The sequence below is a fragment of the Biomphalaria glabrata genome, chromosome 10, assembly GCF_947242115.1.
Source record: "Biomphalaria glabrata chromosome 10, xgBioGlab47.1, whole genome shotgun sequence".
Lineage (NCBI taxonomy): Eukaryota > Metazoa > Mollusca > Gastropoda > Planorbidae > Biomphalaria > Biomphalaria glabrata.
Window position 1 is genome coordinate 7,678,896 of NC_074720.1, and position 24,924 is coordinate 7,703,819.

The following is a 24,924-nucleotide window of genomic DNA, read 5'->3' on the forward strand; positions in this document are numbered from 1 at the left end:
GAGACATCCCAGGTTAAAAGGCCATATTGATTGTCAAAGAAGTCAATGGATAGAGGACGATTCGCTTTATCAGAGCCATAAACTTAGTTATGAAAAAGAAGATAACATAAGCAGTGTACTAGGAAGTCATTAATTATTTTTTTGGGTGTAGCTTTATATTTATCATCAATGTCATTTAAGCCTCGATAAATTGGTGTGAAGAATAACAAGGCCGGGTAGGGGGGGGGGTCGATAAGCAACCAAAATAGTTCGAAGCTCCTTGTTTAGAGCCCGTTCGTATTTGTTTATCAAGCGATCGCCTGGTATAACCTTTCATATTCAGCATTGTTTCTGACGAGCCTGACCGGCTCCCCCGTTATGTCCCGCTGTTATGGAGTGTGTGTCTACAGAGCCGGATTTAAGGGAGGGCAGGCAGGGCTACAGCCCAGGAGCGTCTACAAGAAAGGGACCTCCACAAAAGAGAAAAAAATATATATTTCGACGGGTCTGAAAGTACATTTTACAATTTCTTTTTCGTATTTTTGCCAACAATACTTTCAATATTACAGTTGGCAACACTGTGGTGGTTACAACGTTTTTGCTCGTATTCTTGTCATATACTTAAGATAAACAAAGTACATTGCGTACAAATTTACACATTTTTAAACTACAATAGGTATATACGAAAAACATGCATATATGTAACCCTGCCGGACCAAGGTTATATATATTCATGTTTTTCGTATTTTCTGTACAGTCGTTTGCCCCTGCAGCAGTAAATCTTTGTCTTTACAATAGGTATAATAAACATTTTTTAAATTGTAGATATTAGTATGTTTTTTAAAATTAATAGGTGGATTTTTATTATAGCTTTGGAAAAAGTGTAGGGGCCTCCACATACATAGCTCCTGCCCTGTGCAGATGTCTATTTATGGCGACGGTGAGAAGACGTTAGCGATTGATTGGTAGCTATGCAGTGCAAATAATGGAAGATAAACGGCGCCGTCGACCTCTAGGATGCCAGAGTGCAATGATGTCTTTTTAGCGGCCCCGTAAGGGGAAAAAGCCGCTATTAGGTTTGTGCAAAATGTCCGTCTGTCCGTCTGTCACACTCAGATCTCGAAAACTAGAAGAGATATGAAAAATATTATTTCATCATTAAATGCGGCTTGAAAAGTTTAGGTGCAACAGCTACTTTTGGTTTTCTAAAAGCAAACCGTTTAATTTATAAAATTAATTATGCAAGTGATTTTTTCATAAAAATACACCAATTCTAAAACAATTACGTAAATGTAAAGGGAGGCAATGTTACAATATGCTAACAAAGATGGACAATCTCTGTGTATTTTTAGTATCACTAAATCAAATATGTTTATAAAATGTACAAGAAATGTTTACAACAAATATAAATAATAGTTAAATGTGTTTTTTCTGGTCAACTAGCTGCTAAAATTAGTAGAAAACATTTCTGTTTGTTTATAAAGGCTAATAATGCACTTTGTATGTAAATATCACGCACATTTTTTAAAATAGACTTTTTATGCAGCGACTTTCGTGCAGTAGCGTAACGTCGCAACATGCTACAGTACCAATCAATTCCTTAAACTTTTTTAAAAAAATCAGATTTTATTTATTTTTTGTTTAGTGCCCCTCATCCGAATAAAAAAAGCTTATTTTTGTGCGTTTTGTCTGATGGTAGGTCTGTCCGTCACGATTAGATTAACAAAAAACACTAAAGGAAGGCTATTGTAAATCTGATTTAACCATTAATTTTTCATTCAGGAATATTGCAATAGTTTTAAGTATCTATAATAGATTGTTCCGGATGTTTTGTGAAAAACAAATCAATGCCAGCGAATATTTTTTTGCTCTTCTAACTTATATTAGATTTTATTTCCATGCTAAAACGTTGCAATAAACACATGATCTTTAATACATTGTTCCGGTTTTTTAATGTAAATAGCATATAAATGCTAAATAAAAATATCTATACCGATTTATATTTCAATAACTATAAAGTTGTTCCGGATATTGTTTTATAAAAAATAAATTATGTCAAATGATTGTTTGAAATCGCATAATTGACTAATATTACACTTATATTCTTTGACACTATGTCGCTGTAGTTTATTTATCCATATCAACTGTTCAGAATTTTTAACTTAAAACAAATTTATGTCAAATGACTTTATTTTTTTCAAAAATATCGACAATAGGTTGTTCAGGATTTTAAAATAACAAAGTACTTGACTAGAAACGATTATTGAAAATCACTTTTTATTTTATTTTACAGTTAATTTTCTTGCCGAAACATAATAAAAGTAGTTTAATCGGTAAAGAATGTTCCGGACTTTGTTTCGAAATGTTTGAAATCCCTCTTCTAATTAATAAAGAAATAAATTTCTCTTTTACGAAAATTGGTAGTTCCGGATTTTTTATGAAAAATATTTTAACTCTATTTATGTAAAATCGCACTTCTCTCTTAAACTACATTTAACTTTCTAGCTAAAACGTTAGAAAATCTTATTATCGTTAATATTATGTTCCGATTTTTAAGGAAATCAACTTCCTAACACCAAAGTATGGTTTGAAACTCTCCATAAGGCTATGGTACATCTAATTTTCATAACAGACCATATCACCAATTTAATTAACGGTATCTCACTATAAATACATAAACATCTGGAACAATCTATTATAGAAACTTAAAACTAATGCAATGTTTCGGAAGCGAAATTAAATTTTAATCAGATTTTCAATAACTTTTAGTCTTTTTTTTCTCACTATTAACATGACGGACAGACAGACTGACAGACAAAACAAAAAAAGCGTCTTTAATCCCTTTATATATATGTTATATACATATTTAGTCTAACTAACCATCAAATGAGATGCTAAAAGAACTCACTCGGTGCACCAATGTCTATGAACCCTCGAGAAGCTGCTCGTATAGAAGACATTTTTTAGTCTAACTAGGACGTGTGACGTAATGGAATTTTTTTCCTTTGACGTCATATGGAGTTAATTCTTTAAATGAAATGCTAAAAGATCTCACTCGGTGCACCAATGTCTATGAACACTCGACAAGCTGCTCGTACAGATGACATTTTTTAGTCTAACTAGGACGTGCGACGTATAGGATTTTTTTCCTCTGACGTCATATGGAATAAATTCTTTAAATGAAATGCTAAAACAACTCGGTATAGTAATGTTTATTAAACCTCATAATGTGACTCGCATTTTAAAAATACATTAGCTAGATTTAGATCTAATCTAGATTTTTTATACTAGATCTAGATTTTTTTTTACACTAGAACTAGACTTTTTACAATAGATCTAGATTTTTATTTTACACTAGAGCTAGATTTTTAAAAACTAGATTTAGATTTAAGTTCTAATTAAAATCATTGTAGAATCTAGATCTAGAATTTCTTGGTCTAGTTTAGAATGTTTGTTGTTTTACATGTTTCGGATGTTCCTTCAGAGTTGTAGTCCAAACCTCCCTCAGGACGACGGGGGATGGGAGCGGGTAGGGTTTGAATCTAGGACTATCGATGAATCCAAACGACAGTCCAGCGCGCAAACCGCACAACCCGACAGCCATAATTTAGACTAAAAAAAACATTTTTACAACGTCAAATGAATCTTTGAAACATTATTACTTTTAACAATCAAAACAAAATCACGTCTTGGATATTCCTTGCGAATATGCGGATCCGACAGGGATCCGTCTGCCACGGGGGCCGCCTCTGAGTTTGTGTGTCAACACAAACTCTCTTTGTAATCTTGTTATTTTTAGATTTGTTTGAAATGTAAGTTTATTTCACTTCATCTCATGTTGATGTTGTCTATACTATAAAAGAAATTGTATTCAGTTTTGTTCACAGAGAAGTTATTCAAGTTATTTCAAGTTTTATAAGTTATAATTAGAGTCTAGTTAGTTGTCCAGCATCAGACTGGTGCTACATGTCAACGACCGCCAACAACACCCACCTTGAACTGTCTGCCTAGTTCATGGTTATGTTAATGATAGTCTTTAAAGAGGAATTATTTCCAAAATTGTGATATTATATAACGACTAAAGAGCAGAATTATTGATAGAATGGTTATAAGTAACTTTAAACAAACTCAGTATCTTCTTTAAGTTGGCTTTTAAAAAAAGTTGAATTAGTTAAATTTAATGATAACGCATTTAGTTAAAAGAAAATTACAGCTAGATATTTTTTGGTAATACCGTGACTACACGGGCTATCAATATAGCTTTTCAAGTTAACAATTACAGCGAATCTAGGATGCTAGAAGCACTATCTAGACCATGCCATAGCGCCATATTCCCTATTGCTCTTTTTCACTGGATTAGTCAAAAAAGACAAAAAAAAAGACATTACAATATGTATATAGATAGATCAGCTGTATGATAATGTGTTATATAGTAGACTATATCGTAAGTACAATTCTTTTACTAAAACATCCGCGTATATATATATCATTGCATTTTATTCATTAGTCAAACACTTCTTAATATTAATAGAAAACAAAAGTTACACTCTTTAGAGAATAATTAAATTTAAAAAAAAAATTGATATGATATGCAAACACCTTATAAGACAGGCACAAAATGATTAGCTAGTCTCATAGGCCCGTCTGTCCAATGGCGTTACTAGTGGACATTACAATAAGTCTTGGTCTTTTCATTACGTTTTGATGGCTCGCTTGTTTATGGAAAGTGTCTTACAATATCCTAAAACAAATGTGTGCCAGAAAAGAAGCTTTTGTGAATTCTCTTTTGGTCTTGAACATACTATTGAATAGAATGAAAAATGTATAAAATGATGTCAGGGGCGGAGGGGTGTAAAAATAGTCCCTGACATTACCATACGATCAGGCCCACGAGGTATGAGCCATTCTAACCTGTCCTGATATTACATGTCTGTTAAGTTTTATTATGCATCGAAAATCTGAACTAATGCATATATGGTTTACGTAACACTATTTATTTGTAGGCTGATAGACTGTATGAGATTTACATGGGTACAAGCGCAATCTAAAATATTCTCAACTGCTTTTATCTACTTTATTGTGAACCTTATTATGAACTGATTGAATACAATATGATTAGTTTACTCTAAAGATATTGGAGATTACTAATTGTACAGTATTTCTATATGTTAGTCTTACTATTGCTGAAAATGTGTTAGGTTATTATTGCACTGTAAAGATCTTTTATAAATGGTAATGCGAAGGCCGCCGTGACGTTCATAGAAACCCTTTTATAAAAGAATATTATGAAATAATTTAATGTATGAACGGGCCTCACTGCTATTCCAAAAGGACCTTTCAATGTCCGCAAACCGTTCAGTATGGGTTCCGGACGTATGCAAAGGGAACAAACCGGGTAAATGAAGAAGTTAATCAGAGACATTTAAATGCAAGAGTTACATGGAATAAAACTACAATTATAAATGAAATCAAACTTAGAATATTGATAGATTCACGACACATACGCACGGAATGTTAATTTACGCAGACAATTTGCTATAAATGCTGCAATAATAAATAAATAATCGCAAGCTCTTATCTTTTCAAACAATAAAGAAGATCCATACGAAATCACAATGGTCACCAATGATAAAATGATAATATAATACTACAGCCAATGCAGTTCTTCATCCGGGTCCATATTTCCTATGGACAGTATAAAAAATCGTTTGCTTCAATTGCAATAGTGAATGAAAACCAAAGAGTCAGTCGTCTGGACACGGGCTAGTCCCTGGCAGGGGTGTGAACGCAGCGCTCGATGAGTTCTAGGGAGAGTTAGACCACGATGTACGAGCTGAGATTGGTGATGGTCAGAACGATCCCCGATCCGATTAGAAGTCCCACAGTGTGAAGAGCAGACACTACTCTAGCCTCGTTATCGCCACGAAGGGTCAGCAAGTCCAGGTGTCGACTCATATCTGGGAACTGAAAAAAAAAATTTGGTATATATTTTCTCGAAAAAATTATTTTGTGTAAGGCAAAAATGAAAAACATAATTTGTTCGAGATTGTCGTATATACTGGCTGGGGTGGCGCGCAGGCTCCCAAATTTACCTAGAAAGATTTACCCCACACGGTTCAAAGATCAAAAGTTAATTCTTCATAGTCCCACAATTCAAATTCCAACGCGGCGCTGGCGTAAATCCTTATAATTAATCTATCCTGTTCTCACCAAGAGGAGAAGTGGCGAAGGCGAGTAACTGGCGCTTAAACCAGTAAGCTATGGGAAGGACACAGTGCTACACTTTAGTAGAGCCTGCAACACCACTAACACCAACGTTCCCGTGTATCTATCGGCTGTGTGAAGAGGAAGGAACTGCTGTGTGGACGACATAATTCCGACCATAATTCATGTCATTTTCCTGAGATGATCCATAATCGCTCCGCCACTGAAAGGAGGCCATATATTAAGTATTTTTTTTAGAATGTAGTGAGACTTTAATTGTAATAGTAGGTCTCATCTTGGACTACGTGGCCACGTTAAATACTGTATTCATCTTAATATACGGGCTCGAGCACAAGCCTTTTTATTATATACGATGAAGACGAACTTCATCAAAGGGGGCTGATGGCCTACAGTTTTTGTGCCTCCTCATGTGGCTGCTAAGGCCTATGTGAGCCCGACAAGTTTGGAAGCAAGCTGGGTAAACAATTCCAGTTGGAGGTAGAGTGGGCTGCCTTGATTCTCATTCTCTATCGCTTTTCTTCTTGCTCTCAGAGATTTTAGCGCGTCTTCACCACACGACATCAGTAGCTTCCGTCTCCCATATGGAAGTTCAATGCATTTAGAGACGCTTAGAGGGTGTTTCTGAAGCGAGTTATTTGACCACCTTGAAATCATTTTCCATTCGTTAGCTGGCTGTAAAGGAACCCTTTTTAGGGATGCGGGAGTTGGTCATTCATATAGAAAACATTTCTGACCAATACAAATCACAACTCACCATGTCCGCTAAAGGAACGTAGATGAAAAGCCCGCCTGCGACCGCAAAGACCCACTTTGTAGCCTCCATGGTGCTTGTGCCTAGCGTCACGCCTATGACAAGGCCGACATACCCGAACAGTGCTGAGAGACAGTTCACACATAATGACCTCTTGATGGACAGTCCTGAATTCAACAGAATCGCAATGTCGGCTGGAAGAGAGGAGAGAATACAAACACTTCAAAACTTTACAATTTGTTCAAAGTTGAACATTTACATTTTTAAAAGTTCAGACATCTGCTTAATAAAAGCCAAAACAAAATACTAGGAAAATCTAATTGATTCCTTTAAAAAAATACCTTAGCACAAGAGATATAAAGATAACCTCCAAATCAAGGTTTGCAAAATGACCACACATGAGTGGGAAAAAAAACTCATGGTGATCCTCAGGGTCAGACTTTTTTCAGGCTATGAAGCAAAGAAGAAGATAGCTGATAGAAAAGAAAAAAAAAGACATTCAAACACACATACACACTCAAACACACTCACACACACTGCTAATGAGGTACTTATAATTAGAGAAGATTGTATAATTGTATATTGTTTGTTTCAATTTGGAGCGTCTACCTATAAAAGGACTAATTCGGCTTATACCACCACTTTTGTCAAGTACAATTTCTTTCTTTTGTTGGAGATACCAAAAAAAATATTTAATTACCAATAGTTAATTAATTAAGTGGTTACTTTTTAAAAATTGATTCTTGTGTCGTCTGATAAAAGAAATAATTGTGCAAAATTGCAGCTTGATCCGAGATTGGGTGTGGGAGAAATAATGTGTACAAACTTTTGACCAGACTGACAGCATGAGTTGATATAAGCTTTGTAAAAAAATAAAGTAGCATCCAAGACCTCAGAGCAGTGGAACACAGGTGGGAAGAGGCTTCAGACATTGCCAGTGACAGATCTTTATGGAGACACCTGCTGCCCGATACGCCGAACAGCGCATGAGGATCTAAGTCTAAGAGGTCACTGCGATGGAAGAAAAAAAAATTCTGCAACTGCTTGAACTCCACTGCCCCTGTCCCCCTTCCCGACTCCCCTATAAACTTTTTATAGACTACTACGTTACCTAACTCATGTGGCACCTCTTCACAGCAGATGGCCAATGAAATGTTGATCCCCAAGCCAAAATTGTTAGCAAAGGCTGCACCAATAGATAAGCCGTCCACCAATTTGTGAATGGCGTCCCCTGTCATGATCATCCAGGCCAAAGATTGCCCTTCGTCGGAATGCGAATGTCCGTGATCTTCTTGTGAGCTCTTCTCTCCAGCGAGAGGGAGTTTAGTCTCATTTTCTGGCGCCTCTACGTGGAGGGAAATGTTTCTTTTTATCTTTGGTTTCTGTGCAAGTTTTAAACAAAATAAAGGCTTGGCACAATAATGTGAAATAAAAGTGAATTTTTAAAAAAAAAGAAGGTTTGGCACAATAATGTGAAATAAAAGTGAATTTAAAAAAAAAAGAAGGTTTGGCACAATAATGTGAAATAAAAGTGAATTTTTTTTTGTACTTACAAATTGATTCACATAAACAGACACCAGTACAGACACCTACACAAACAACTATACACAATGTCACTTCAACAAACAGCTATATCAATGCTCTACTTACACATACAGCTACGGAAAACACTACACCCAGAAACAGATTAACATGCTCTTACATAAAAAAACTTAAAAAAAAAAAGCTAGAAAAGCTTTTCACAAACAAACAACTATACAAATCCCTACGGAAGCAGCTATTCAAACACCAGCTTAAAACAGTTATACAAACTCCTCGCCTCCACAGACAGTTATACAAACTCCTCGCCTCCAAAAACAGCTATACAAACTCCCACTTAAAACAAACAGCTATACAATCTCCTAACAGCAATATACATTTCTACAAAAATACAAGCATCCGTACAAGCATCTACTTAAGCAAATAGCTTCACAAACCTCAATATAAACACAATTACAAGCCCCTACACAAACAGGTGGAAAAATATGTAGTCTACATTAACTCATACAAACAAAAACTAGATGTAAAACTGAATCTATTCCATCTACACAAACAGATGACAAACATTTAGAGTCTACATTAACTCTTGCAAACACAAACAAAGATATAAAACTGAATCTATTTCACTTACACAAACAGTGACAAACTCCTACAAACACAAACAAAAAACTGAATCTATTCCACCTACACAAACAGGTGACAAACATATAAAGTCTACATTAGCTCCTACAAACACAAACAAAAAACTGAATCTATTCCTACTACACAAACAGGTGACTAACATATAAAGTCTACATTAGCTCCTACAAACACAAACAAAAAACTGAATCTATTCCACCTACTTGTTTTCTCATTCGCAACGTTTTGAGAACCTTCTCCAGGCTAAAGAACACATAGATAGACAAAATGGCCGCGGCCCCTTTCCAGACATAGTCGTCACCTAACTCTTCAATCTCCATCAGATCAAAAGCCTGAAACAAAATGTGTCGAACTTAGAGATAGATCTAAATAGGTGGTGCTGCCCAACCTTTACCGGCTTAGAGGATCATACACACTCATGACGCCTGTCACGGCTACCATTGTAAACATGGAACCGAATGTTACCATTGTAAACATGGAACCGAAGACTACTATTGTAAATATGGAACCGAGCCTCTGCGGGTTCATTTTGTAATGTAGGCAGAAGTTCTCGAGGAACCAGACAGCACAGCGTTTAGGGCCGGATATGGAGCGCGGGTCGTAGTTTAGGCTTTACTAATCTAAATAGAAGAAAAATAATGTTTTAAGATAAACTCTCAGATCCTGCAGTCCTTTACAGGAGAAACCGGATAGCAGGGACCGAATGTGGCGCGCGGGCCGTAGTTTAAGCATCAATAAAAAGACCTTTTGCTTTTCATCGTTCTACGTTAAGTGTTAAGCTCTTCCCGTGCAGGACTTTGATCTCCGTGCGCCCTCTTCGTCTAGTCAGACTCTAGTCCAATGATAATAGTCTCATTTTCTGGCGCCTCTACATGGAGTGAAATGTCTCTTTTTATCTTCGGTTTGTGTGTAAGATGAAGAAGAACATTTTATACATTTTCTTTTGTTAACCTTATCGTCTGCTCGTTGAAATGTTCACAAATAAGTAAGGGAGTTGCCTGACGTGAGATGCTGGTCGATTTGCAAAGCACTTTGCATAGATACTTAATGGCCTTGGAGTTTTCTTAGTGTAGGTTACTAATGTCCATGTTTTCGTTTCCGAATATTAAGGATGAGTGCAGTGTTTCACATGGACGCGCAAACCCAGCTGTGACCTACATATTTTCCCACATCTAATGCAGACAAAACCATTGTACGCCCTGGACCTACTTAAGTTTTATTTACGACTTCTTCGCCTGGTTCCGGTGTAGGGTGGTGGCCTTTAAAACGTGCCACATGCCACAGTGTTTAGATCAAAGATTACCTTCAGCTTAATTGGTAGGTTTGTCGTTATACACGTCCGAGAACCAACCATGAATATTCATATGAACTAATAGAGCAGTTAATGTAGCCCAACAGGCATCCAATATTAAAAAAAACTCACCTCAGGTATAAGAACCACAACTCCTGTCGTAACTAACGATCCAGCTCCCATAGCGACTAGAAACTGAAGCAGTCGCTTGAAGAAGTTTCTCTTCATGATGGGACCTAAAAAGGCTCCGAAATTGGAGATGATATTGATGAGTGTGACAAAGGCGATGCTGTAACTCCATGCTGTAAGAAGACAAAAAATTGGAGATGATATTGATGAGCGTGACAAAGGCGATGCTGTAACCCCATGCTGTAAGAAAACAAAAATTAAAATAGAAGAACTTAGAACTTAGAAAGATCTAAATCAGTGCTGCCCAACCTTTGCCGTCCTAGAGGATCATATGACGCGTGTCACGGCTCACATTGTAAACATGGAACCCGTATGTAAAGTTACTATACAAGACTTGAATACCTTTGGGGTAGATCAGTTATATATTTATGTCTAGAAGTTGTCCAGTATTTGACATGGTCATCATGAGATTTTCTAAAGTCTTGACCAGGAAATGGATCAGGGAATGTCCTAACCCTGACCTGAAATGAGGCCAAAAGACTACGACTACCAGTCTCGGGGGCCGTTATGATAAGGACAATAAACGGGACACGCGTAGGTTGTACTCTGGTTTCACTTGTATGAAGAAAATGTCACTTCTGGTAAAGCGAGTCAGTAGCGTGGAAGAAATTTAGCACAGCAACGAATGTACCAAAACAACACACCAGGCCATCAACAGAAAATGTAGCCTAATCTTGTTTAATATTTGCTTCGTGATGATTGAGTGGTAGAATGGCTTGGCATCTAAACCGAGGGGTCTCTAGTTTGAATCCAGGAGAAGAATTTTTGGATACTTAGTGCATCCCTGAGTCCACCCAGCTGACATTATTTGAAAAAAAAAAATTATAGTCGGTTGGTCTTTGCGCCAGCGACATGATACCCTTGTTAACCGTGGGCTGCAGAAACATTTGACTTTTACATTATCTGTCCAGTAGAACGCAAGGTCTGACAGGGAGACTTCATCTTACTTGACTTAAGAGTTGACCACTTACCTTCAGCTGCTGTTGGCTGGGACACTTGCTTGACATGGAACAAAGTTTCCCTGGCCACTTCAGAACAGTTCTCAGAGCTAAGCGTGTTAAGAACAACTGGCAGAGCCTTTATTAGGGCGTCAGGGGACAACACGCCATCAGCAGACAGCTTGCTGTAAATCTCTGGTATTCCAGGGCACTGAAAGTGTGTAAGTGGTCGTGTTAATCTAGATTAATGTATGTCATAAATACCATAACTCACAATGCACCGCCTCGGATTCAATCAGCACAAAGAACATATAACTAACAAGGTAAATATAACAAATACTTTTGTTAAAAACAAAGCATATATTCAGTGTAATTTTATCGACTAGTTGGGATCAGTCATGGGGATTAAATTTGTAATAGATCTAAACAAAATAATAAATGTGTGCGATTATAAATATTTTACCTTTTTTTTTTAATTGTTTAGAGCGATTTCATGTTTTTAGCTTTCTCAATGCGCTATAATTCTATCACTTGTCTGGACCAGTTTGGAGGGGGGGGGGTATCCAGTAAATGTTACCGTGATCGCTTTTTAAATGCATTTTATAAAAAAATGTGTGCAACTTGAATTCGAACTCGTTGGCTCAAGCCATCTCAGGACAACATACCAACCACTGAGCCAGCGAAGTGCTTATGAAAATAGAAAGTTAATAGTTATCTATTGTTAGTTTGAAACTTTTAATCGACGACCTAATTCTCTACACAAAGTGTAAATGGGACTAATTCAACGTATACCAGCACACCTGTCAAGTGCAATTTCTTTTCCTTGTTCGATACCTAACAAAATATCCTATTTCCACCTTTCTTTTTTTTAAACAATGTCATAAAATGGAAGATCTCCGGATGCCATAAATGGAAGAAAGAACATCGAGAGCTTCCCCAGGGCCAGACCTCTTTATAATTTCCCAGTTTTTTTAAGGAAGAGATCTTATTTTATGTTTACGTCGGCCATCTTAGCTTCCCATCCTATTAGACGTAACAAACCCTCCAACAAACCCTCCAACAAACCCTCCATCCAACACTGCAGGTAATATAGCAATAATGGAGAGACACAGACGATATCGACATTTAACACAGCAAGATAGTAATGGAAAGACGCGAGACGTGCGTATCACGTGCAGCTGGTCCTTATGCTACGGCCAAAACACGAAACCGGCCAATTCGCGATCTGGCCAGCCCATTCGCAAACTGGCCATTATCGCTTCACAACGACCGTCGCGGCGATAGATTACTGAGTGAATTGGATTAGAAGTACGTGACTATTCGGAGTCAACTGTATAGTATTAGCTAGTCATTAAATAATAGACATACTTTAAAGAGCTTTTCCTTATTAGTAATTAAAATAATAATTCAACAAAGAATTCACCACGCTAATTTACCAACTCTAACGTCATACCCTCAAAATACTAATTCATTGTCTTAGTCAGATGACCAGTACGTTTTACAGAACACCTGGACACCTGGTGCATATATTCATTTGTAAATGTATCTCCCTGCCCCTCCCTCTCTTAGATCACCATCTCTCTGCTCCAATGTATACGTTTCCTTCTGTTGATCACGTATCCATCCTACAAAGTGGACATTCACTACTGGACCAACAGCGGCAATGTTCGCCCCAGGGAGAGAAACAAAAAACGGCCTCGTTTGGAGATATCTCAGCATTAATCAAAAGTCTAAGTTTAAATATAGAAGTAGGTTATATTGATATAGAAATCGGGTACTTAACCTTTGACACCAGACCATAAATATGCTTACAATTTTTTTTTACATTGTTACATTGTTACAAGTAGAGTGTGTTTATTCATTTTAGTTTTAATCTGTTAAAAGTAGGCCCGAATCCTAATATACATTACGAACTTTACTCTAGTTTTGTTCAGTCTATTGTAATAGGTATCTGACTGTAATCTGACATTGGTTGGAGAAACGTTAAGACACTTGATCATTGTGCTGGCCACATGACACCCTCGTTAATTGCGGACCACAAAAACAGATGCCTTTACATCATCTGCTCAATAGATCACAAGTTCTGAACAATTACATTAAAAATGCTCACTCATTTTGTGTGGTACACTATATACTATATAGACATGCGAGTTTCACACTATACGTTTACCGCAGTAATCTGCTCTTTGCTATAAGTTTGATTTGTAAGATTCCATTTAGTTCTTTCTTTAAGCAATAAAATTTAGAAAAGAAACAGAAGAGAAAGCAATAAGAAGAAATGTAGTGGCTGTATAATGGAAGGCTAAGAAATAGGTTAAAGGATAAACAAAATAACCAATGTCAAGGACGAAATATTGAAAGATCCTTGTTGCCAACTAAATAACACAAATGTATTAGTGCCCTAACAAAAAGCTTAGAAATTTGATTCTACGATGCAGGCAAAATATTATCTAGTTCATCACAATATTTGGATTATGAATACTTCCGCATTCTGTACGCCGGATACACCAAACACCAAAAAAAAAAAAGCTTGCTTATTATAAATTTGTCTTCGATTGTGCTTCTTAATGTTATCCCCTTGCTAAAGTTTCCTCTTTCAGACCTTTGCGATCCACGGGGCAGATTGATGTTAAGACCATCTGTTTCTATGGCCAGCGGTTAACGAGCAGGGTGTCATGTGGCCAGCACAACGACCAACCGTCTTTACTTTTCCAAATTTAAGTCAGATACCCATTAGAGTTGGGTAATCAAAATCCTAGTCCTCACTGATATAGGAACCCAGGACCCCTGGTTCGGACGCCAAGCGCTTAACCACTCAGCCACCGCGCCCCATCCCCTTGCTAGTGAGTTAAAATTTCCCCTTTCAGATCTTGTGATCCACGGGGCAGAATGACGTTAAGGCCATCTCTTTCTATGGCCAACGGTTAACGAGCAGCGTGTCATATGGCCAGCACAACGACCAACCGTCTTTACTTTTCCCAACTTTAGTCAGATACAATCTATTAAGGGGACTAATTCAGCTTATACCACCACTTCAGTCAAGGACTATTTCTTCCCCTTGGAAAAGCGACTAATTATATCGTTATATAAACTCTCAAATTTATTTACTCGGGCTAAAAGTCAGCTTCGCTTTGTTTTCTTTAGTATGTACCTTCAGTTTATATTGAACTAATATAATATTCACTTACAAAAGCTTATAAAAGGATATACTTTTTGTGAGCCATTTTTCTGGCCACACAAATCGATTGTGTTCAATGTTGTATACTATCCATTTATATGTCGAAATGTTCACCGTACTATACATGTAGAAATCTATTCTCCGTTAGTATACCTTTGTCTTACACGCCTTGACTTTGTACATTTCAGAGTTTCCTCCAGAAGTAAAGATTATTACGTACCAGCCCGAAACTCCTGCAGTGCGACAAGGAATAAAAGGTCAAGGTTTGAACCTTGGACCAATGGGAAGACATTCCGAATGCTGGTATTCCACAATTCAAACCGAATGCGATAATCGCTTCTTCTCTTCCATATTGATTTCAACTGCCTTACGACTTTATAACAAGCAAAATAAAAAAAAAATACTTAAAAAACAAACAAACAAAGCCTGTATTAAGAGTATCAATTACTTTGGATCAGTCATGTAATTAAATTTGTAATAAGCCTCAGACGACAATCTATTAAGGGGACTTATTCAGCTTATACCACCACTTTAGTCAAGTACTATTTCTTCCCCTTGGTAAAGGAACAAATTCAGCTTATACCACCACTTTAGTCAAGTGCTATTTCTTTCCCTTGTTTGAGATACTATACAAAATAAACTATTACCAATAGTTAAATAACTAATTGGCTTTTTTTTTTTAATTGATTCTTGTGTTGTCAGGTAAAATAAATAAATGTGCAAAAATTCATGTTGATCCGAGATTTGGTGTCGGAGAAATAACGTGTACAATCTTTTGGCCAGACAGACAGAGTGAGTTAATATAAGCTTTGTAATAAAAATAAGACTAATTTACTCACATTTTAAAATATAATTAGTAAGGACGTGGTCAACCACATGAGTTTTTCAGCATATTAAACAAAAAAAAACAACAACACAAAAACCAATGCAACAATTCGACCTACCTGAATTTTCCAAGTACAGTTTCCATCAATATCTTTACACTCTCCGACCAAACTGTCCAGATACTCGGCGCTGTGAGATGTCATCTGCTGCAAGAGCACCGCGAACTCCTCTTGGCTCAGACCCCAGGCCGCGGAACCCGTGGTCCTGTTCTCCGCATAGCGTCTGACCAGCTGCAGCGCGGCCCCGTTGGGGCTTGAGTACTCGCTGTTCAACGGGGAGCTCACTGCAGCGGCAAAGAGAAGAATCAACATAAAGATCATGGTGACAAGACGTCCTCTTAGCTTGACTCTCTGTTCGTCAGATTCTATTCGTGGACAGCGCCAGTGATTCAACTTTAACCATCAACTGTGTTATCCCCCGAATATGCATTAACGACACCATATCCCTTTCAGAGTGACAGCTATCGAAGACTTTCGTTCACCATCGAGTCGTGAAAGTTTTCCAATGTCCAAACAATGCTTTTATATCATATTTTTAACCCCTAGCCAAGACAAAGAGGTGTAGAGCAGGGATAGGTGGGGGCAGAGTTGGGCTACCGTTGTAGACATATAAAAAGGTCATAAAGATGATCAGGGTACAAATGGCCTTAGCAGGTAGACTAAACTGTTTTTACCTACACCGTGTTGTCTGTTTATGGCCCTTGAAGTATTCCAAAAATAACACAAACCATAAATGTCATGCGCATCATCTCCCCTTTGCTATATCTATGTAAATATGTTAATGTCTTTATAGATCACTGACTTATGTCTTCACCAAAATAGGCACGAGACGCTTAGTGCGTAATTTGTATTGTAAAACTTTATAGTAATTTAAGTTTTCTTGATAAAAATGGAGTAGAATCGGTCGTAGATTTGAACAGTCATTAGAATCAATCAATGATAACAATTAAACATTCGAATCAATCGTTGATCCGATAGATTTAGTAGAGTCACTCGTGCAGTACTAACAATCAATCATTAGAATCAAAATAAAGTATTAATTGCATACAATTTAGAAATTCAACGTTTACCAATATTGGAGATATTTACAATTTTGGGTTTGTAACATTATAATGAAAACATAATAAATAATAATACTTTAAAAAGGCTTACACGAAGTGTAATTGTATCAATTAGTTTGGATCAGTCATGTAAATAAATTTGTAATAGATCTAGAAAAACAACTATAAATCTGTGCAAATAGAAATATTATTACCAAATGTTGTTTTCTTTTTAATGCTTTTTCATACTTTTAGCTTTCTCCATACTCTATGGTCTAATCACCTGTCTGGACAAGGAAAGAAAATAATGTGGGGGTGGGGAAAGAAAGGGATATCTGGGTGAATTTGTCCGCAATCGCTTTTTTAAAGCATTTATGAAAAAAAAAAAGGGGGGGTGGGCCTGAATAACTTCAGCCTCGTCAACAAGACATATTAACCACTCCGCTTGATAGGTGCGTACGAAAATAGAAGATTATATAGTTATGTATTGTTTATTTCAAATTTACTTTAAAGCAGCGACCTATATAAGGGACTAATTCAGACTAATTACTTCAGTCAAGTAAAATTTCTTTGCCCTTTTCGAGATACCAAACAAAATAATTAATTACCAATATTTAATTAACTAATTGGTTAATTTTTTTTTTATTGATTCATGTTTTGTCAAGTAAAAGAAATAATTGAGCACAATTTTTATTTTATCCGAGATTGGGTGTGGAAGTCAATATAAGCTTTGTAAAAATATTATTGTAGATTTCGATTACTCCAGATATCTTTTAAGTAATATGCATGCAACGAAAACTCTAAATCCAACCTCTGCTAACCTGTGGCTATAACATGGCAAAGGTTTCGGCAGTCAACCAAGAGAAGCCGTTGACCATTAGAACAAATGGTAGCACCGGTGACGCCACAATATGTATCGGGTACATGCCTATAAATAGAAAGTATTGTTGATTGTCCATATCATATACAAAGTATTCGATACATCTTGCGCCCTTGTTACCGCTGTTAACTCACATTTCTAAGCTATTTCGCTTGAAGAACAAACTATTTTGTTACTATTCCTCTATTCAGCTTGCAAGTTCTTCAGCGGGTCAAAAAAACAACAACAAGCAAACCTGGATGGACACGGTTCTCAAAAAACGGATCAAAAGACATCCCTAGAACTTTGACAGTTAATGCGTATCTTTTGGGAAAATAATTACTAGCGGATTGGCCACAGCAAGAAAACTTTTAACGCAAAGTATAATTAAAAAGTAATTTCAATTTGGCTTGAGGTCTACACAATCTATATTTAGAACACATATACGTCAGCGGGTATTCCCGTAGGGGCGCACGAATACATTAAATTCATATATTCCGCGCACCGTCTTCTAAGTCTGGATCAGACCTATATATTAAATCTAAACTGGAAAACGGACACAATTCTTATCTGATTCACTTATCACGAACTGTCAAGTTCTTTTTGTCTATGTAACCTAGATCCAACCATATTTGACAACAGAGTTAGCAAAGAAGCTTGCTGCGGCAAAAGGAACCTGGCAGTTCGTGATAAGTGAATTTGTACTTTTTTAGCATTTTAGAAGTCTCAATTTTAACTGCCAGGTTCCTTTTGTCTATAAAACCTTGAAAATTTCCTTGACAACTCTTTTTTCTTTGACGAATACATTGGTCAGCTCTGCAAGGGCATATATCTGCTGCTGCATATGCAAGACCAGATCCAACCATATCTGACTACAGAGTTAGCAAAGAGGCTTACTGTGGCATTCATATTCTCTCACATAGACTACTGCTATGCTGTGCTGGCGAGTATACCAGTTCGCAATAGTCACAAAACGGCAGCGAAATCGCGCTCCCTTGAGCTCCACTACATTCAAGAAAAACATTACGGCCTAACTGTTCTAAACATATATTTAGATTGAATATTTTAAACTGCACTAAAACAGCCAACTATTGCTATTGGGAGATTCCCTGTTTTCATCACAAATACCAATACTTACTTTGAAACTACTATAGGTTATCTAAAGGAGATGAATGCCTGGGCTTGCGCTATGGTCGAAACAATGTTGCCCACACAGCAGTTCCACCCTCTCCACACAGCTGATCTGTCTAAAGGAACGGCAAGTGCCAATGCAGTTTGGGATCAGGGGTTTCGCAGACTGGGGTGTAGCACTTTGTGCTGAAAGTTGCCTAAAAGTCGCCGGCTCCTGATTTTTCCTCAGGGTTGACTCCCAAAGCCTTTCCCACTGTGAATCTTTAAAAGTTCACTCCAGACATATGATACAATTTGATTAATTTCCCATTCAGCAAACATAAACCAGTTTTCTACATATTTTTTTTTTTAAGGAAACCTCAGAATTTGCGCTATGCAATTTTAACATTATCGTCATAGGAATCCTTGGGCCTTAGGCCTCTTTTCTTAGCCTCTTTTTTTGGGCACTCCTGCCTCTTTTGTGGGCTTTTATTATTATTATTATTATTATTATACATTGGATATTTATCACATGGACTCAAAGTTTATCAACAGACAACTAAGTCAGAAGACTAATCTTCACAAGACAGATCAAGTTTTGTTTGTTTTCATTAATCTTGAACTTTCTACCTACTATTTATGTAGATTCACTATTTTAATTACTAATTAAGTATGGATTAATCATATTTCAAAGTTTAATTTTAATTCTTTATAATTTAATATTTGTGAAACCAGTTTTCTACAAGGTATACAAATGTACAATATGGTTAAAATTAAGCAAACATTAAATATAAATAGAATTACATGCTTATAGTTGGATCTATTTTTAAGAGTAGCTATTTTAATGTCTGGCATGAAGTGCTATAGAAAGTATGATATATAGGGTAACACTTCAGCTAGTGTAGCTATCTATAGACAGAAGGTACCTTGCATATAGGTCTCTACGTGCGTCAATGTGCTGGGCAATAAATAAATATCTTATCAGGGCAATGCACAGTACGTCATCGAAGTGAGGCACTCCAGCGAAATTTTAGCAGAAGAAAGGGAAACAACTTAACCTCCACTGAATTAAAGTGTGCAAAGGGACACCACCGTGTTATTGTCACCAGACTGCGGCGTTCTGTTGAGGGTTCAAGAATTGAGACAATCAAGCACCCGGCTTCTATCTGTTTGGAGGATTTATTTGGATTTTATTCATAGACTTTAAGTCATAAAGCTATCTTCAGTAGTCGCTTCTTAAAAAAAAAATAGGCCAGGGTTTGATATATATTTTTTGTGATTTTAATATTGGACGCCATGCTAAGTTTTCTTGTACCTACTCGTGCCGGAGAGGTTATTCACCTTTCTTAGTGTCAGACCTTTGGTGATTTATGAATATTGCAGAAATAAGCTAAAAGTACATCACCTGATAACTATCATACATTTGTCTGTATTAGATTGTTGACTTTTACCCAAGATTGCGGATACGCACAGAACAGAAAAAAATTGCTAGATATTGTGTGTCTTATGTCTAAAATATAAATTATTTCAAGATAGTTGCAGGTCTTGGTGCTATATGTATTTCGAGCTGTCCACACGTTGAATCTATCTCAAAATGCGATCCTTGCCTTGCAATTCTTCTTGCCCACTCAAACAGGTTACAGGTACACAAGAATCCAGTTCTATGTCTCCAATTTGTTTGCTGTCTCAGACCATAGACCAAGAAAATTTGATATACCTTGGGAGTGTAGTCAGTGTATTAGGTGGAACAGATGAAAACATTAAACGTCGTATAACTCTAGCGCGTCAGACATTTACACAGCTAAAACCAACCTGGAAATCTACGCACATCTCAAACAAGACTAAACTAAAAATCTTTAACTCTAATGTCAAGGCTGTCCTACTGTATGGTTCTGAAACATGGAGAACAACTGAAGCGACAACAAAAAAAGTACAGACCTTCATCAACAGATGTCTGAGAAATATCCTGAAAATACACTGGTACGACAAAGTAGAAAACACCAAACTGTGGGAGATGAGTGGACAGAAAAATATAGAAGTGCAGATCTTAGAGAAGAAGTGGAGATGGATTGGTCACACCCTTAGAAAAGATAAGAGCAACAGAGCTAGGCAGGCCTTAGAGTGGAACCCCCAGGGAACAAGACGTAGAGGAAGACCAAAAAGAACATGGCGACGCAGTGTACTACAGGAAGCCGAGAGGACCGGAAAGAGCTGGGAAGCCTTAAAAAAACTCGCAAGAGACCGTGGAGAGTGGCGTGTTTTTGTCGAGGCCCTATGTTCCATGAGGAATCCAAAGGAATGATAATGATGATGATGACAGGTACACAAGGCTCCTGTCTCGGAAGACAATGGATGCACCCAGCTGAGTCAGTGGTTTTAGTTTCTTCTTGAGACGGGACAGAATCTGTTGTGGCTAATGAAGCCTATTCCGGAGTCGCTAATTCGGTCACAGGCTGTGCAAAAAATGTGAATGCATCTGTTTTAGAGCTAGCTGATAGAGCAGCTTTCTTTTTCTCTTGACTGAGGCCGCTTCGTTTCTTTTTCTCTTTTCGAGGTCCGTGCCAGCACGCACAGCATGTCTCCATGCATCCCGGGCTTGGGCTATCTCCTACCACATACTTTCGCTGATGCCTGTGGTGTTCATGTTTCGCTTGCAGACATCCCTGTAGGTTAGTTTTGGGCGGCTCATGGGTCAGACTACCTCCACAAGCTGAGCATAGAGGATGTCTTTAGGAATTCTTCCATCTGGCATGCGGTTGACATGCCCGAGCCAACGTAGTTTTCTCTGTGTCAAAAAAAGCAGAGATACTGTGCATATAGGCCAGTTTCAAAGCGTCCTGTTTGGAGATACAATTGAATACAAGACGGTATGTACGTTAAAAAGGATTTAAAAATAAAACTTTCGTTCTAATTATGTGACCATATTTTTGGAAAGACAGCTACCATCTCTTGAAAAGCTTTTTCATGTTTTCCACTGTTACATAAGATCTGAATGAAGTGGTCGTCTCCTTTCCATTAGGACTAAAACAGAAAGATTTAAAAACTCCTTTATCCCACTTTCGGTCAGAGTGTTACAAGATCATCTGTCGTCATCGAGAAGTTCATAGAAGTCTAATTCATTAAGCGCTGGTTGTGAATGTGTATGTGTTTCGTGTGTGAATGTTGTTCGAATTTGTAATTGTACAGTAGTTACGCTGATGTTGTCAATTGTAGTCAATCTAAATTTCCATTTGATTGGATCAATAAAATTATCTTATCTTATCTTATCTTATTCAGAAAAAAAAGTAAAAAAAGTTATGTTATATAATAATCTAAAAAATATACACTATTCTATGCAAATAAATAAGACTTGTTGAAGATTTCTTATGTTTTAGCTTAAAAACACTAAATTTATCAATCTCGTTTCTCAAATGTTGAAGCTATCGTTGAGTATTATTTATAGAATTCAACGCAAGGAAAAACAAAGGCCAGTGACCCGACAAACGATACGTGCCGCAAATTAGGACATATCAGAAGTGCGGGCAAACAGAGGTCTGGGGGGCATCTATCAGATGATAGCTCTAGTCACTCCGCGATACGAATCTCCATGTTTAAGATGTCCCCTCAAAATGAAAGAGTATTACATCCCCAGCCACTACCTTCCACATGATGGCGGTGGGGAAAGGTTCAAACATGGGACCATCTGAGACGACAGGCCAGAGAGCACACCACAGGACCAGGCAGCCATTTGTTGGGGGAGCAAAGAGAGATATTACCTGGCCTAGCCCTGTGGCTATGAATAGAATCTCTAGCTAGCCTATGATTACTGGGCATTATTGTTTGTAATGTGTTGTGCTATGCATATTGATATTTATGAATTTTTCGGCTCGAAGTTCAAGGTTACATATATTCGGAATAATTATAAACTAAACCCCCTCTCCCCCGCCTCCAAAGCAGGACATTGAAATAACAGTGTTAGGTAGCAAGGTGGATTAGAAATAAGTTACTTATCTTGTAAACCGTTACTTATCTTGTAAACCGTTACTTATCTTGTAAACCGTTACTTATCTTGTAAACCGTTACTTATCTTGTAAACCGTTACTTATCTTGTAAACCGTTACTTATCTTGTAAACCATTACTTATCTTACATTGAACAAAAAAAACAAAGTAAAAAATAATTAAAAAAAAACGATCTTGTATATCGGAAACAATTGCAATTACAGACATATCTCTCAATACTGTAAGATTTATTTCCCTCATTACATATAAACCAAAAATGAATTTTATACCATAAATGCTGCTCTTTGACTCCTTGTCAGCCGCTCTTCCACACACACGCACGCACACACACACACACACAAACACACACACGCACCAACAACTTTGGTGCAGGCTCGGAATATTTGAAACACAGACCTACAGAAAAAAGGAAATTATGCACATTTTTAGAAAGCGCAAAGAGTACCTGACAACACAGCAATCAATTTTAAAAAATTAAGCAATTGCTTAATTAACTATTTGTAATAAATTATTTTGTTTGATATCACGAACAAGGGAAAGAAATTGTAATTGACTGAAGTGGTGGTATAAACTGAATTATTCACATTATAGGTTATCATCTGAGTCTTAGTGAAAACAAACCTGAAAAATAGGTCGAGACTAGACAAAAAATTGTATTATACAATCGTCCATGTACGTAAGCTCTCCACTAGCAAAGTGGTTATCGTGTTGGCTTCAGAAACCGGCAAAGGCTTGAGTCATGAGTTCGTAGTCAGGTCGTTCTCCATGGTTTTTTAATTTTTATAAATGCTTTTTTATTTTTAGTCTAGACGTATTACAAATATTTATTTTTTTCTTATTTTATTGTTACCTCACATCACTGTGACGCTGAAATCATATACTCATCTTAATACTAAATTTCAATGATTCTCAAAATGGTTGTTAAAAATTCACATATATTTAGGAACATCTTTAGCCCCCTTTAATTTAAATCTTTTATAACTACTGAAATTTTAAAGAAAAAAATGAGGAGAGGGGGAGATGATAGTATGTATGGTTTAACCCCTGTCCCGTCTTGGGCCGCCATTGACCCCACAACTTTGATGTACGAACTATTCATTTATTTGTTTATTGTAGCCGGACACACATACTTCTTTTTTATTTCAGTAAAATGGCCCACACCCGGATGCTCCCTTTTATATACTTTTGTATTAAATTATGTCTTTATGAGTAATTTATTTTAATGTTCATAATATCAAAACAGACATTTAATTTTTTTAAAATTAAATTCTGGTTAGTCTATGACATAATAATAATAATACTAATAATAATGCTTGTTCTCGAGTCCGAAGATTCTCGAGGAATGCAGTATTTTCCGTGCCTATGCAGTCCCAGCTGTGACCTACATACTTTGCCACATCCATCGCAGGCATAACAATTGAATGACAAACAGAAGTTAACGCAAATAACTCAAGACGTTTGATAATGAATCTCATGTATACTTATAACAAACACTTTTGTTGCATATGCAGAAAATGTATTCTTCAAAATGTCAAAGGTGAACAAAATAATACACTGCAGTACAGTGATGACAATACAGCCATCATGCCAAATAATATCACAATGTTCATTTTGGAATCCTAGTTCAACAAATGTTCACAACAATTCTGTTTATGTAAAAAGATATATATATATTATATATATATATATATATATATATATATATATATATATATATATATATATATATATATACACACACATATATATAAGCTTAGTCCGATTAAACTGATATGAAATAAGGACCTGGGCCTTTCCACTTGTTACTGACGTAATACAATGGAAGTTTAACCTTTTTTCTTCAAGTAGCACTTACTCAATCATATTACCCCCAGCCCCCAACACACGCACACACGCTCTTTAATAACTCAAGTATTATAGGAGTACTTTAAAATATGGTTTCGCCACAATATGGCCCCTCTAAGGGGCTATACTCTTCGCTTTTCATTCCGGTTCAGCCAGCTCTTCTGTTGTTCATTTCATGTTTGGTACAATCGTTACAATTCCAAGTGTTTTTTTTCCCTTTTTAAAACTATTAAACCATTATGTACATCACAAGTTAAAAGCGCTGCCTCGAAGAATATTTATAATCACACATATATTACAATGTAACATTGGCTATTTCACGTTTACAAAAATGTTATCACAATTTTCAAGACTTGTTAAGAAATGGTATTGCACAAACTAACGCACAGGATTGAAACCCTCTTACAACAGAGTTAATTAAAAAAAAATAATTTTGTAGAGATGAAAAAAAATGACA

General features: G+C 36.7%; 1 protein-coding gene across 1 annotated transcript; it reads right to left on the bottom strand.

The window, feature by feature from the left end:
• Window positions 1–4,369: 4,369 nt before the first annotated feature.
• LOC106068346 (metal cation symporter ZIP14-like) lies at window positions 4,370–16,196 on the bottom strand. Its single transcript, XM_013227694.2, has 7 exons — window positions 15,674–16,196; window positions 11,585–11,762; window positions 10,557–10,726; window positions 9,337–9,465; window positions 8,067–8,337; window positions 6,959–7,149; window positions 4,370–5,943 (listed from the first exon to the last, which is right to left on the bottom strand). The coding sequence occupies exons 1-7, from the start codon at window positions 15,932–15,934 to the stop codon at window positions 5,794–5,796; spliced, it is 1,350 nt and encodes a 449-aa protein (XP_013083148.2). The 5' UTR covers window positions 15,935–16,196; the 3' UTR covers window positions 4,370–5,793.
• Between the last annotated feature and the right edge of the window lie 8,728 nt (window positions 16,197–24,924).